The sequence below is a fragment of the Aotus nancymaae genome, unplaced genomic scaffold (assembly GCF_030222135.1).
Source record: "Aotus nancymaae isolate 86718 unplaced genomic scaffold, 86718_ANA_hifiasm-v0.15.2.pri h1tg000059l, whole genome shotgun sequence".
Taxonomy (NCBI): domain Eukaryota; kingdom Metazoa; phylum Chordata; class Mammalia; order Primates; family Aotidae; genus Aotus; species Aotus nancymaae.
Genome location: NW_026988473.1, coordinates 2,141,515 through 2,155,306, shown reverse-complemented (window position 1 = coordinate 2,155,306; position 13,792 = coordinate 2,141,515). Strand labels below are relative to the sequence as shown.

General features: G+C 56.5%; 2 protein-coding genes across 5 annotated transcripts; one reads left to right on the top strand and one right to left on the bottom strand.

Moving 5' to 3' along the window:
• Positions 1 to 2,830: 2,830 nt before the first annotated feature.
• GPR152 (G protein-coupled receptor 152) lies at positions 2,831 to 4,342 on the bottom strand. Its single transcript, XM_012452914.3, has 2 exons — positions 3,221 to 4,342; positions 2,831 to 3,124 (listed from the first exon to the last, which is right to left on the bottom strand). Exons 1-2 carry the CDS (start codon positions 4,340 to 4,342, stop codon positions 2,831 to 2,833), a joined length of 1,416 nt encoding a protein of 471 aa, XP_012308337.1.
• Positions 4,343 to 5,556: 1,214 nt separating this feature from the next.
• Positions 5,557 to 12,836, top strand: CABP4 (calcium binding protein 4). Of its 4 annotated transcripts, none has more exons than XM_012452915.3 (7): positions 5,557 to 5,870; positions 7,560 to 7,906; positions 8,301 to 8,331; positions 8,411 to 8,554; positions 9,689 to 9,798; positions 10,144 to 10,291; positions 10,636 to 12,836. In XM_012452915.3, exons 1-7 carry the CDS (start codon positions 5,825 to 5,827, stop codon positions 10,821 to 10,823), a joined length of 1,014 nt encoding a protein of 337 aa, XP_012308338.1. In that variant the 5' UTR covers positions 5,557 to 5,824; the 3' UTR covers positions 10,824 to 12,836. The 4 variants fall into 4 exon arrangements, with proteins under 4 accessions (XP_012308338.1, XP_012308340.1, XP_012308339.1 ...); XM_012452917.2 differs by having other exon boundaries at positions 10,404 to 10,728; XM_012452916.3 differs by lacking the exon at positions 5,557 to 5,870 and having other exon boundaries at positions 7,484 to 7,906.
• The last annotated feature ends 956 nt before the right edge of the window (positions 12,837 to 13,792 follow it).

Sequence of the window (13,792 nt, the reverse complement as noted above, 5' to 3'; positions counted from 1 at the left end):
TCACCGGAGAGTTCACCCTTAGCCCCACCCAGGCGTCTCCAGAATGGAAGGCTGACCAGAAAGGCACCTAGCTAGTGCCCAAGGAATACTGGATGAATGAATTCAACAAATTCACGCCTGGCCAGAAATCTCTCTCCCAAGGCCTCAGTGCCCACAATTCCATCACCACAACTGTGCTCCTGGTGCCAGCCCCTGCCCACGGCACTTCCCAGCTCTGGGCTCAGTCAGTGATCAGAACTGCCAAGCCTGCAAGGGGAACATGATCACCCCATTTTACAGAGGAGAAAACAAGCTGAGAGGAAGTCGATAACTAGAACCCAGACCCGACTATCTAGGCTGCCGCACAGCCTGCTGCGTTTGGAAAATGCAGGCGAGTCTGGGAAGGGTGCACGTCAGACATCATTTCATTTACACCTGCTGGGAAGGGCACTTCAGCTGCTGAAGGTCACAATACTGGGCTAATGTGATAAGGGGACATGATTGGAACACTGGGGATCGGGAGAACGCTGGGTGGGGTGGATGCCAGGAGAGAATGATGCATGGGAAAAGGGAAATGGGGTGGGGGTTGGAAGATAGACCGTCAGCACTTCTAGTTTTTTTCTGCAGCATCTGCAGCTTGAGAGGGAAGAGCTGGTTCTGCCCTAGAGAGGCTGTGTGACCTCTGGGAGCCTTTTCTTTTCTTTTTTTTTTTTTGAGATGGAGTTTCGCTCTTGTCACCCAGGCTGGAGTGCAAGGACACAATCTCAGCTCACCGCAACCTCCGCCTCCTGGGTTCAAACAATTCTACTGCCTCAACCTCCCGAGTAGCTGGGACTACAGGCATGTGCCACCATGCCCAGCTAATTTTTGTATTTTTAGTAGAGACAGGGTTTCACCATGTTGACCAGGATGGTCTCGATCTCTTGATCCCGTGATCCACCCGCCTCGGCCTCCCAAAGTGCTGGGATTATAGGCGTGAGCCACCGCGCCCGGCCTGCCTTTTATTTTCTTTCTTTCTTTCTTTCTTTTTGAGACAGAGTCTCACTCTGTAGCCCAGGCTGGAGTGCAGTGGCACAATCTCAGCTCACTGCAACCTCCACCTCCCAGGTCCCGGTTCAATCAATTCTCCTGCCTCAGCCTCCCAAGTAGCTAGGATTACAGGCATGTGCCACCATGCCCAGCTAACTTTTGTATTTTTAGTAGAGACAGGTTTTCATCATGTTGGTCAGGCTGGTCTTGAACTTTTGAACTTGTGATCCACCCGCCTCGGCCTCCCAAATTGCTGGGATTACAGGTGTGAGCCACCGTGCCCGACCAGCCTTTGCCCTTTCTAGAACCACTGGTGCCCGAGCTCTGTGTGCTTTATAACTTCCCATCCGTGCACTTGGGCTCAGACAGAAGGAGGATGCTGTTCAAGCAGGATCGGGGCCTCCACACCTGCAGCCCCCATGGAGAATCCCATGTAGCCCTCCACGTGGGTGGGGAGCAGGTGGATGCTAATTGAACTTTTATTTTTTTATTTTTTTATTTTTTGTGGCGGAGTTTCGCTCGTTACCCAGGCTGGAGTGCAATGGCGCGATCTCGGCTCACCGCAACCTCCGCCTCCTGGGTTCAGGCAATTCTCCTGCCTCAGCCTCCTGAGTAGCTGGGATTACAGGCACGCACCACCATGCCCAGCTAATTTTTTGTATTAGTAGAGACGGGGTTTCACCATGTTGACCAGGATGGTCTCGATCTCTTGACCTCGTGATCCACCCGCCTCGGCCTCCCAAAGTGCTGGGATTACAGGCTTGAGCCACTGCGCCCGGCCTTAATTGAACTTTTAAATAGAGTCAGCCTATTTAAGTCCTCTGCAGCCCCGTAAGGCACAGAGGAGGCCCCCGATCATGGGCCATCTGGGTGTCTGCAGCCCCAATGCATCACAAGATCCCACATGCTTGGGCCAGGTGGTGTCTCTCCCTGCTGCCTCCTCCATCCATCCCCAGCCCCTAAAGGGACATCCCTGTATGTGGCTGAAGGAAAACAACACCAGCTCCCCCAGCCCCTCCGTGCGCCAGGCTCCTGGGTGCCTTACACACTTTCTCATTTCATCCTCACAAGGGCCAATGACACGGGAGCTCGGAAGGTGAAGTCACTCTTCCAGAGTCGCGCAGCTGGGACATGGCAGAGCTGGATTTGAATCCAGGCTAGGCAGCTCTGGCCTCTTCTCCTGGCGCCTTGCTGAGGGAGACCCTGCCCCAGCCTCAGTGACTGTTGGGGGCAGGGGACTGCTGGAGCAGGCTTGGCCATGCCAGGCCAGCTTGTGGGTCACCAGGGCCTCAGGCTCCTGCTTGGAGCTGGTGGCTCCTGGGAGACCCCCTTCTCGCAGGGACTTTTTTGTTTTGCGTCCTTGTGTCCAGGCTGGAGGATGGGACCCGGAGGAGGAGAGGGACGGAAGGATGAAAGGGAGGTCAGGTCAAGCCCAGGAAAGTGCCCCCTGCTGTCTTCCTCCAGCACGACTGAGGCCCAGTGGAGAACTGTCAGGGGGGTCTGGGGTGTTGAGGGACAGAACCCCGCAAGACACCATTAGCTGTGGTTCGGGGGCTGTCGGGCAACTGTGTGTGTGTTGGGGGCAACCACAGAAGAGGCTGGTGGCTGGGAGCAGGGGACGCTGACATGGGACTGCCTGAGACTTTTGGCTGGTTCGTTTCCCCTCCCTCAAATCCTCCCTCCAGGCCCGAGGGACTCGAGGGACTCGGCAGGGTTTGCAAGGACAGCGCTGTCTGTGACTTCCCGCCTGTATAATTGGCTGGTTCCTCTGTCTCCCCCGGGCTCTTTCGCTGCTCTGGTGGGCCTGGGCATTCCTGGACCCTCACGTGGGGCCTGTGCCTGGGGCCTCCTCTGGCAGCGTGCCACTGGGGCTTTCTCCTTCAGAGGCAGGAGGAGGGGCTGGGTTCTCAGGGGCCCCTAGGGTGGGATTCGAGGATGGGGCCCGGGAGGCTTCATCACAGGGACTGGGCACAGAGCTGGCAGCGGGTCCAGGGGTCTGGGCCTCAGTGTCTGACTGTGGCTGGGCCGTGGGGTTCAGCTGTGCCTGGGCTGGGGGATCCGATTGTGGCTGGGCTGTAGGATCTGATCGTGGCTGGGCTGTGGGGTTCAGCTGTGGCTGGGCTGTGGGAGCTGATGGTGGCTGGGCTGTAGGATCTGATCGTGGCTGGGCCGTGGGGTTTAGCTGTGGCTGGGCTGTGGGATTCAGCTGTGCCTGGGCTGTGGGATCCGATTGTGGCTGGGCTGTGGGGTTCACCTGAGGCTGGGCCACAGGATCCATCTGTGGCTGGGCCTCCACTGTCGGCCCTGGCAGAGCTGGGCTCTCAGAGTCCAGCTGAGTCTGTGGCTCAGCCGGTGTGAAGCTGCCCGGCCGTTCCTCGCAGAGAGCTGCCGCGAAGGACGATAGCACGGAGCGCAGCAGGGCCCGGAGGTCGGCGCTGGCCATGAGGCAGAGGAAGGGGCTGAGGCAGCTGTTGAGCAGGATCAGGTAGTCGGAGTAGACCAGGGCCTCCCAGAGCAGGTAGCCGGGGTAGATGTCCCATAGGAAGGCCAGATAGAGCAGCTGAGCCAGCTGGTATGGCAGCCGCAGGACCACGTAGGCAGACAGAATGGTCCTGGCCACACGGGCGAAGCCCCGGCAGGCTGTGGGCTGCAGTTGGCGGCGGCAGGTGTGACAGGCCGAGGCCTGGGTGAGCATGTGGCAGACCAGCAGCAGGAGGAAAGGCAGGAAGCCCCCCAGGACCTCCAGCATCCGCAGCGGTAGCTCCTCGCTGTCCCAGAAGTCCAGACAAATGACCAGGTCGTACCACCAGACTGTGGCCTCGGGGAAGACCAGCCAGGGCACGCTGAAGAGCGTGGCCAGCACCCAGACCCCGGCGCAGACCCAGAGGGGCAAGCGGGCAGGGCGGTGCCTAGGGTACCAATGTGGGCACAGCGCCAGCAGGCAGCGGTCCAGGCTGAGGGCGGCCAGCAGGAAGAGGCCAGAGGTGTAGGATACGCCCCACAGGAAGTAGTAGAAGCGGCAGGCAGCTGTCCCCAGAGGCCAGTGCCCTCCATGCTGGATCTCCAGGATCTGGAAGGCCGCTGCTGCCAGGAACAAGAAGTCAGAGAGGGCCAGGCTGAGCAGGAGCAGCGCCAGACGCGTGCCCGCTCCGTGCCTGGCCTGGGAGCCGGCCAGCCACGCCATCAGCCCATTGGCTGGCAGCCCAAGGAGCAGTAGAGCCACCAGGAAGACTGTGTCCCAGCCACCCTGGGGGTAGGAGTCCTCGTCGTCCAGCTCCGTGCGGGGCCTGTGGCCGGTGGTGGCACCCAGGTCGGCTTCCATAGTAGTGTCCATCTGGGGTCCCCAGAGCCCTGCTGGACACAGAGTGGGTGCCTGGTGAATCAATAATGGCGTGAATGACTGAGAATGGGAGAGATGGTGCAGTGCATCTCCAGGCAAGTCACAGCCCTCGCTGTGCCATTGTCATTGCCTTTCGGGTAGTTAGCCTATGCCGAGTGCTTAAAGTGGATGATCTCAGGGAGTCCTCATACAATCTATGTTACAGTCGAGGAGAGGGAGGTTCAGAGAATCAGTAAAGGTAGGAAGGGAGGAGGCAGGACTCAACCCAGACTTTTTTTTTTTTTTTTAGATAGGGCCTTACTCTATTGCCCCAGATAGAGTGCAGTGGCACTATCCCTGCAGCCTCTGCCTCCTGGGCTCCAGCGATCCTCCCACCTCAGCCTCCCTAGTAGCTGGGACTACAGGCGTGCAGCCACTACTTTTAAAAATAGCACCCACAGCCGGGCATGGTGGCTCATGCCTGTAATCCCAGCACTTTGGGAGGCCGAGGTGGGTGGATCATGAGGTCAGGAGTTCGAGACCAGCCTGGCCAACATGGTGAAACCCCATCTCTACTAAATATACAAAAATTAGCCGGGTGCGGTGGCAGATGCCTATAATCCCAGCTATGCGGGAGGCAGAGGAAGGAGAATCACTTGAACCCAGGAGGCAGAGGTTGTGGGGAGCCGGAATCATGCCACTGCACTCCAGCCTGGGTAAGAGAGCAAGACTCTGTCTCAAAAAAGAATTTTTTTTTTTCTTTTAGATGGAGTCTCACTCTGTTGCCCAGGCTAGAGTACAGTGGTGTGATCTCGGCTCACTATAACCTCCACGTGCTGGGTTCAAGTGATTCCTATGCCTCAGCCTCCCAAGTAGCTGAGTACCGACATGTGCCACCATGCCTGGCTAATTTTTTTTTTTTTTTTAGTTGGAGTCTCCCTCTGTCGCCAGGCTGGAGTGCAGTGGCACAATCTTGGCTCAATGCAACCTCTGCCTCCTGGGTTCAAGCAATTCTCCTGCCTCAGCCTCCCGAGTAGTTGGGACTACAGGCACGTGCCACCACACCCAGCAAATTTTTGTATTTTTAGTAGAGATGAGGTTTCACCATATTGGCCATGATGGTCTCAATCTCTTGACCTCATGATCTGCTTGCTTTGGCCTCCCAAAGTGCCGGGACTACAGGCATGAGCCACCGCACCCAGCCAACTTTTTTTTTTTTTTTTTTTCAGTGTTGGTCAGGCTGGTCTTGAACTCCTGACCTCAGGTGATCCGCCCGCCTTGGCCTCCAAAATGCTTGGATTACAGGCATGAGCCACGGCTCCCGGCCAGCCAACTTTTTAAATTTTTGGCAGAGACAAGTTCTTGCTATGTTGCCCAGACTGGTTTTAAACTCATGAGCTCAAGCAATCCTTCTACCTTGGCCTCCTAAAGTGTTGAGATTACAGGCTTGAGTCATCGTGCCCAGCTAGACTTAATCTCCTGCCATGTGGAATCCCAATGTGTCTGGGTAGACGAACCCATAGGCTTCCAAAGATTGTTAAAGGTACGGAATTTTGTCTTTAAATAAAGTATTTTAGTAGAACTCCTATATGAACTAAAAGGGGGTGCTCAAATTAAGGGGGGAAGAGTACCCCCCTAGGGTTCCAGGGAACACAGTTTGAAGGCCACTTGGTCTGCTCATCACGAGGCCCCTTTATGCCTGCTATCCTGGGGTTTGAGTGTTTAGGATTCCAAGAAGGGAGGGCTCTCGTTCCCACGGGCCCAGGGGACCCAAAGGTAGGGAGTGTGCGGCGGTGGGAACCCCCTCCCCTCCAGTGAGTGTCACTCATGGGTCTCAGGATGAGGTTCGGATCTCAGGACCCCGACGGCCTGGGGCCAGGAGGGCCATCCTGGGAGCCCTGGTGCCTCTCCAGCATCTCCCGCCCCCCATGGCCCTCTCCCGCTCCCCACAGCTCAGGCAGGAGGTGAGCCCTGTTTGTCTCCTGGAGCTGCTAAACAGAGAAGGGGAGGGGCCCTGCAGTTGGATGATGGTGAGGGCAAGGGCAGTTGGGGGGCACCCAGACCTGGGATGCAAGAGGCCTGCAGCCCCAACTTGCCCTCCCTGCTGGCAGAAGGCCCCGAGAGCCCAGGTGGTGGTGCAGCCCTGGGAGGGAACGGATGCCCCCAGGCCCATGGCTCCAGCCACTTGGTCTTTAGTCTGGTGGCCTCTGCACCCGCAGGGTTCCTCCTCCGGCTTACCCCCCTCTGCTGTCTCCATTCCCTATTGGATCAGAGCCCCACGCACCCCCAGCCCCCGGCCCTGACCAGTGAGACCTGGCTTACCTGGGAGGCTCAGGCCAATAGGCGGAAGGAGCAGGGCATGCCTGCCTGCCTAGTGCTCCAGCTGTCTCCCCGGCCGTCACCGGGGCCTGCTGTGTGGTGCCTGGCGGCGCTAAGGCGGGTGGGCAGGAAACCCAAGCTGAGGGGACATCAATCATTCATAGGGCTGCTTGCCGGGAAACCCTAACCCTGGCCCAGTAGGGCCAAGTGACCAGCCAGACCCCTCCCCCAGCCCTGACAGGCCTGGACAGTCAGACCTTCCTCCCCCAGGCCTCTCCGGCCCACCTCCTCCCACATCACCCCCTGTGCCCTTCAACCCAGCATTCGAGGCATCTGTGATCTGGCCTCTTCCTGCATTTCACATGCCTTCTGCTCCGGGCAGGATGTCCCCCATGGGGGGCCCCAGTGGGCCACTTGCTCGTCCTTCCCCACCTCCCCGCCGTTGTCCAAATGCCTCCTCCCGCCTAAGATGCCTTCCCTGGTCCTCTGTCTAACAAAGGCCTCCACCCATGTCACACAGCTGGGCTGAGTCCTCTGCACCCTGGCTTTATTCCCCACATTTTATAGATGGGGAAACTGAGGTTGGGAGGGGACTTTGCTGGATCTCCCGACTAATAAGTAGCAGGTCTGGCATCTGAGGCTCATGACAGCCACCATATCCTGGTGCCCTTTGCTTCTGACCGAGAACGGTTCTCTGGACCCATCTGGCTCTGCCCTGGCCAGCCCTGGAGCAGGGCACTGGGATTAGGGCCGGGGCTGCCTGCCTCACTTACCCTAATCCCCCTCAGAGCCCGATTCTAGGCTCCCAGCTCTAAGAGTGGGGGTGCATAAGCTGCTTTATGAGTCCTGAGAGCCAAGGGTGCCCAGGAGTGCTGTGTCTCTGAGCCCTGTCATCCCTCCCCCATGGCCACAGGGCAGGTGAGCGGGCAGCATGGCCCAGACCCAGCCACTGGCCCTCAGAAGACCCCTGTGACTCCCAAGAGTGATGCAGAGGAGCCCCCGATGACCAGGAAGAGGAGCAAGAAGGAGAGGGGGCTCCGAGGGTCCCAGAAGCGCGCTGGCAGCTCTGGGGACCAGGCAGGCCCCGAGGCCCCAGGGAGCAGCAAGAACCCTCCCAGGACTGGAGAGGGGCCGGCAGGGGTACCCCCTGCATCCCCTGGGCCGGCCTCCTTGCGCCAGTCCCACCGACATCGTCCTGACTCCCGGCACGACGCTGCTCAGAGGACATATGGGCCCCTGCTCAATCGAGTCTTCGGGAAGGTTAGGTGGGAGCTGGGTGGGCTGGGGGTCCTGGGGGTGGGGCTGGAGACACACCCCTGGGGCTCAGCCCACCCTGCCCCTGAGAGGCCCTCTGCCTCTTCTGCCCCGGACTGAACCTGGGCTGTGGGATTGCGTTGCTGCGGTTTGGGGAAGGGTGGGTCTCTGGTGTGGGCGTGGGCAGAGCCAGAACTCGCACCAGGGCTCTGTGGGAGCTCCAGGCCCCAGGAGAATGAAAGGGAGCTTGCTTCTCCTGGGACACACAAGGCTTCAGCGTCCTTTCCCTGCTCTGGTGTGGCTGGCCCTGCCTAGGCCAGCATGAGCAGGGGATGGAGGAGGAAGGGTGGTGACAGAGCCGTGGCTGGCCCTGGGGACATGGCAGACTCTCCCCGTGCAGGACCGAGAGCTGGGCCCGGAGGAGCTAGACGGTGAGTGGCTCTTGCTGCTGGCGGGGGCAGGAGCTGTCCCTGAGCCTGGCCACCCTGGCCTGACATCCCTCCCCCACAGAGCTTCAGGCCGCCTTCGAGGAGTTTGACACTGACCGTGACGGCTACATCAGCCACCGGGAGCTGGGCGACTGCATGCGGACCCTGGGCTACATGCCCACTGAGATGGAGCTCCTGGAGGTCTCCCAGCACATCAAGATGCGCAGTCAGTGCCGGGCCCCGCCCACCCGGCAGTCTGGGCTTCTCTGGGCTGCATGGTTCAGAGGGATCACGAGGGGCTGGCAGGAGGTGGCCCTTGGGAGTCCAACAGGGTGGCCGTGGGAGTGAGGGAGAGTGGGTTTCCAGGTGGGGGCACTGGGTCCAAGCTCCTGCCTCTCCGTGTGGGAAGGCAGGCCAGGAAGGCCGCCCTAGAGACCCAGGAGGGCCCCTTGGGGCTCAGGTTGAGGACCCCGCTGGGGATATCTGTTGCCGTGGCCTGTGCACACATTCACTCCTTCCACCTGAGCCCTTCCTGCCTCGCTGGCCCAGGGGCCCCAACTCTGATAAAGTGCTCTCTGCTGACACTAGTCACCTGGCACCCTCTCTCTTTTGATCTCTTTCTGTGACTCTGCCCCATTCCTGTGCCCTGGTAGCAGCTGCCTGAATCGGGGTCGCCCTGGCGGGAGAGGACCCCAGCCGCGCCTTGCGACTAGGTGTCTGATGGCAGGCACGGTGCGGTTACCTTTCACTGGTTTGTCTTCAGGCAAAGCTCAGCTTCACTTCATTCCAGGACTCCTGCATTTTTCTCCTCACAATTTCCAAAATGGGGATGTGATTTATAGCTGATGTGGACATCTGGTGTCATGGCAAAGCTGTTGTGTGACCATGGGTGTTTGTGTGACTGATGGCATCTTAGAACTGAGGCACAGACTACATGGGTGTGTCCGGAAGTGGCACTGATTGCTGCCCACTGGGCTCCAGCACTTCATGGCTGTGAACCGGAACCCCAGCAGCACCCCCATGGAGTAGGCTCCCCACCCTGCCCCTAGGATGAGGAAGGGAGGGTAAGTCAGCCAGTGCCACACACAGCAGCGGGGTCAAGATTTGAACCTGGAACTATCGGGTCCAAAGCCTGGTCTCTTCCTTGTACACTCGGGTTCTTCGCTAAGAGCAGAAGCAGCCCTGGCACCCCAGCAGCCGAGGATGGGGGTTCTAGCCTCCTCTCTGCTGCAGGTGTCAACATGGTTGTTTCTTCCTAGGTGCAGAGCCTGGGGGTGGGGGTGCCTGGCCTGTGGGGTGTCTCTCCTTGGGCTTCAGCCCTCATGCCCTCACCATTGTGACACTCTGCCTGGGTTCGCAGTGGGTGGCCGTGTGGACTTTGAGGAGTTTGTGGAACTGATAGGCCCAAAGCTGAGGGAGGAGACGGCGCACATGCTGGGAGTGCGGGAGCTGCGCATCGCCTTCCGAGAGGTGGGAGCGTGGTGCGGTGGGCAGAGGGGGACAGGGCCGGGTGGCATCCTTACTGACCTCTCACTCAGGTCTCAGCCTCAGGAAGGCCCAGAGTCCTGCAGGCGGTGGGACTAGGGCCCAGCAATGGGTCAGAGAGGGTTCAGCTCACTCCCAGCTAGGGGATCCATCCAGGGGGACTTCCTGGACCAGGCGGCAAACCACCTTAGTGTGGGAGGTTGGGGAAGGTGTGCGTGGGCGGAGACGGTGGGCAGGGGAGCATCTAGGTACAGGCAGTGGTAAGAGTGGGGCTGGCTGCCGGCTGAGGCAGCTTTGGGTGGGAGGGGCTGAGCCTTGCCGGGACCCTAGTTTGACAGGGACAGGGATGGACGAATTACCGTGCCAGAGCTGCGGGAGGCAGTGCCGGCTCTGCTTGGGGAGCCACTGGCAGGTCCTGAGCTGGACGAGATGCTCCGAGAAGTGGACCTCAATGGGGATGGCACCGTAGACTTTGATGGTGAGTCTCCTTCCTGGAAAACCCTCCCATCCCCCCAGGGCCCAGGCTGAGCCCAGCACCTCCTGGGATCCCTGATGTGAACCGGCCCAAGCCCTGCCCTTCTCTCCCGCAGAGTTTGTGATGATGCTCTCCCACCACTGAGGCTCCAGGAGGGAGTATCTGTTGCCCCTGGGCCCCAGATACCAGCAGGACCCAGGCTGCGCCCCTTCCCCTAGGAGGCGTCAGGATGGAGATGGAGGGGACCCAACAGCCCCCAGAGTTCTTCTATCCCTGAAAACACCTGGCCTCAAGGTCTGCTTGTTATGTCACCCACCCACCCTCATTCTCATCTCCCCCCACTCAAGCTGCCTGGAGAAGACCTGCTCTCAGCTGTCCACCGTTTCTCAGTGTGAGCAAGATTTGGGTCTCTCCAGAGCCCTGGAAGGTAGGGAGTTCCCTGGCACTGGCAGCATTCAGCCCCTCCGCCCCCCCCGCCGAGTGGCATGATGAATTGAGAGTGTGGCTGGACCTCTCCCGCTACTTATGTTTATAAACTTTTTTTTTTTTTGAGATGGAGTCTTGATCTGTGGCCACGGCTGGAGTGCAGTGGCGCAATCTCAGCTCACTGCAACCTATGCCTCCTGGGTCCGGTTCAATCAATTCTCCTACCTCAGCCTCCCAAGCAGCTGGGATTACAGGCACGAGCCACCATGCCCAGCTAATTTTGGTATTTTTTAGTAGAGATGAGGTTTCACCATGTTGGCCAGTCTGGTCTTGAACTCCTGAGCTCGTGATCTGCCCACCTTGGCCTCCCAAAGTGCTGGGATTACAGGTGTGAGCCACCGCGCCCAGCCTATAAATTTTTTTTTTTTATGTGAACTTGAGCCAGGTGTGGTGGCTGACACTTGTAATCCCAGCTGTTACTAAGGGGCAGAGGTGGGAGGATACCTTGAGCCCAGGAGTTCGAGACCTACCTGGACAATATAGCCAGACCCCATTCTCAACAAAAAAGAAAAAAAAGAAAAAAAAAAAAAACAAGTGAAAACAAGTGAACTTGAAAGAAAGGGATGGCCCAATGTATCAAAGACAAAGAGAGAAACTGAAGCTGGGATTGTAGGAGCGGGCTGATCCCGTGGGGGTTTCAGATGGAGAGAGGGGCTTGGGCGCCTGGCCTCCTACACCCGTAAGTGACAGAAGAACTGTATACTCTGGGGAGCAAGAAGCAAACGTTCCACGGTCTTGAGAGGCTAAGACATGAATCTATCTGCACTGACCAGTCGGAGAACGTGGTGAGGATACAAACGTGCAGGGTTGGGAGTGGAAACAGCTGCTCTAGAGAGCCCAGAACTCCAGGGTCTGCCCTTCAAGCAGGGGCGTCGTCCATCTCTAGGGTGTGAAAAGCTGAAAACAACTGGAAAAACCCCTGCTGGGCAGAGGTGCACTTTCAACCCACTTGGGCACATGAAACTTCTAAAAATAAAAGCAAACCCAAAAACCCTGCTGTTCCCAAAGGTGAACTCGTGATAAAAACTACAGATTACTGGGCCAGAAGTGGTGGCTCACGCCTGTAATCTTAGGACTTTGGGAGGCCAAGGCAGGTGAACCTCCTGAGGTCAGGAGTTGGAGACCAGCCTGGCCAACCCAGGTGAGATGGGATGAAACCCCGTCTCTACTAAAAATACAAAAATTAGCTGGGTGTGGTGGCGCGCACCTATAATCCCAGCTACTCCGGAGGCTGTCGGGAGAATTGCTTGAACCTGGGAGGCGGAGGCTGCAGCGAGCTGAGATTGTGTCATTGCACCGCAGCCTGAGTGACAGAGAGAGACTCTGTCTCAAAAACAAAACAAAACAAACCTACAGATTATAAAAGTAAAGAACCACCATGAGAGAGATGAGGCAGAGACAAAAACAGGAGGACTGGTGTCTCAGCGTACCTCATACAGCTGCCTGAGAGACCGCAAGGCACATGCAAAGGAAAGAGAGCTAAAAGGGGAAGAGAGACCAGCGCGCAGTAACAGGATGGAATGAAGAGAGAACCGCAAGATTTAAAAAGTAACCCAACAGGCCAGGCGTGTGGCTCACGCCTGTAATCCCAGCACTTTGGGAGGCCCAGGTGGGTGGATTACTTGAGTTCAGGAGTTCGAGACCGGCCTGGGCAACATGGTGAAACACTGTTTCTACTAAAAATACAAAAATTAGCCGGGCATGGTGGTGCTTACATCTGTAGTCCCAGCTACTCTGCAGGTTGAGGTGGGAGGATCGCTTGTGCCCAGGAGGCAGAGGTTGCAGTGAGCAGAGATCGCACCACTGTACTCCAGCCTGGGTAACACAACGAGAATCTGTCTTTAAAAAAAAAAAAAAAAAAGTGCCATGGCTTCTGTTAAAAAAAAAAAATATATATATATATATATAGCCATTGGAATGAAAAAATTAATGAATAAGCTAAAGAGCAGATTAAACACAATTTAAAGAAGATTAATGAACTGGAAGCTATATCTGAGAAATCACTTATAATGTAACACTGAGAAACAAAAAGATGGAAACATTAAAGGGTAACTAAAAGTCATTGGAAGACTGGGTGTGGTGGCTCATGCCTGTAATCCCAGCATTTTGGGAGGCTGAGGCAGGAAGATCACTTGAGGCCAGGAGACCAGCTGGGTTAACATAGCAAGACCCTGCCTCTACAAAAAAATTTAAAATAAATAAATAGGCTGGGCGAGATGACTCACGCCTGTAATTCCAGCACTTTGGGAGGCCAAGGTGGGTGGATCACCTGAGGTCAGGAGTTCGAGACCACCCTGGCCAACATGGTGAAACCCCATCTTAAAAAATAAATAAATAAATAAAAATAAATAAATAAATAATAATAATAAAAGCCGAGTGTGGTGGCTCATGCTTGTAGTCCCAGCTATTCAGGAGGCTGAGGTGGGAGGATCACTTGAGCCCAGGAGTTGGAGGCTGCAGTGAGCTGTGATTGTGCCACTGCACTCCAGCCTTGGTGACAGAGCGAGACCTGCTTCAAAGAAAAAGAAAGGGAAGTCCTTGGGAGTCTCAGAGGAGGAAATATTTAGAGAATAGGCAAGAAGCAATAATCAAAGAGACAGTGGCTGAAGATTTTCCACAAAGACTTCCACAGACTTCAAGTCCCCAGATTGAAGGAACAAACTGAAGTCAGACTAGGGTAAATAAAAATAAATGTATATCTGGATACATCCCACTGAAACTGCAGAATACAAAAAGAAAATCTTATAAATAACTGGAGAGAAAAGTCAGATTCACGGTGTTCTGTCAAAGTGTTCATGTAGACTAGAGTCGGGACACTTTCTGTAAAGGGCTGGACAGTAATTATTTTAGGCTTTGAGGCTTCTGTCTCTGTTGCAGCTGCTCAGGCAACTCTGTTGTCAAAGTTTGTAGCGCAAAGTAAAGTCAAGTTATCAACAAATGAGTGTGGCTATGTCAGAAATTTAATAAATAATAGTAAAACTCCATTTATTGACATGGAAATTTGAATTTTATATAATT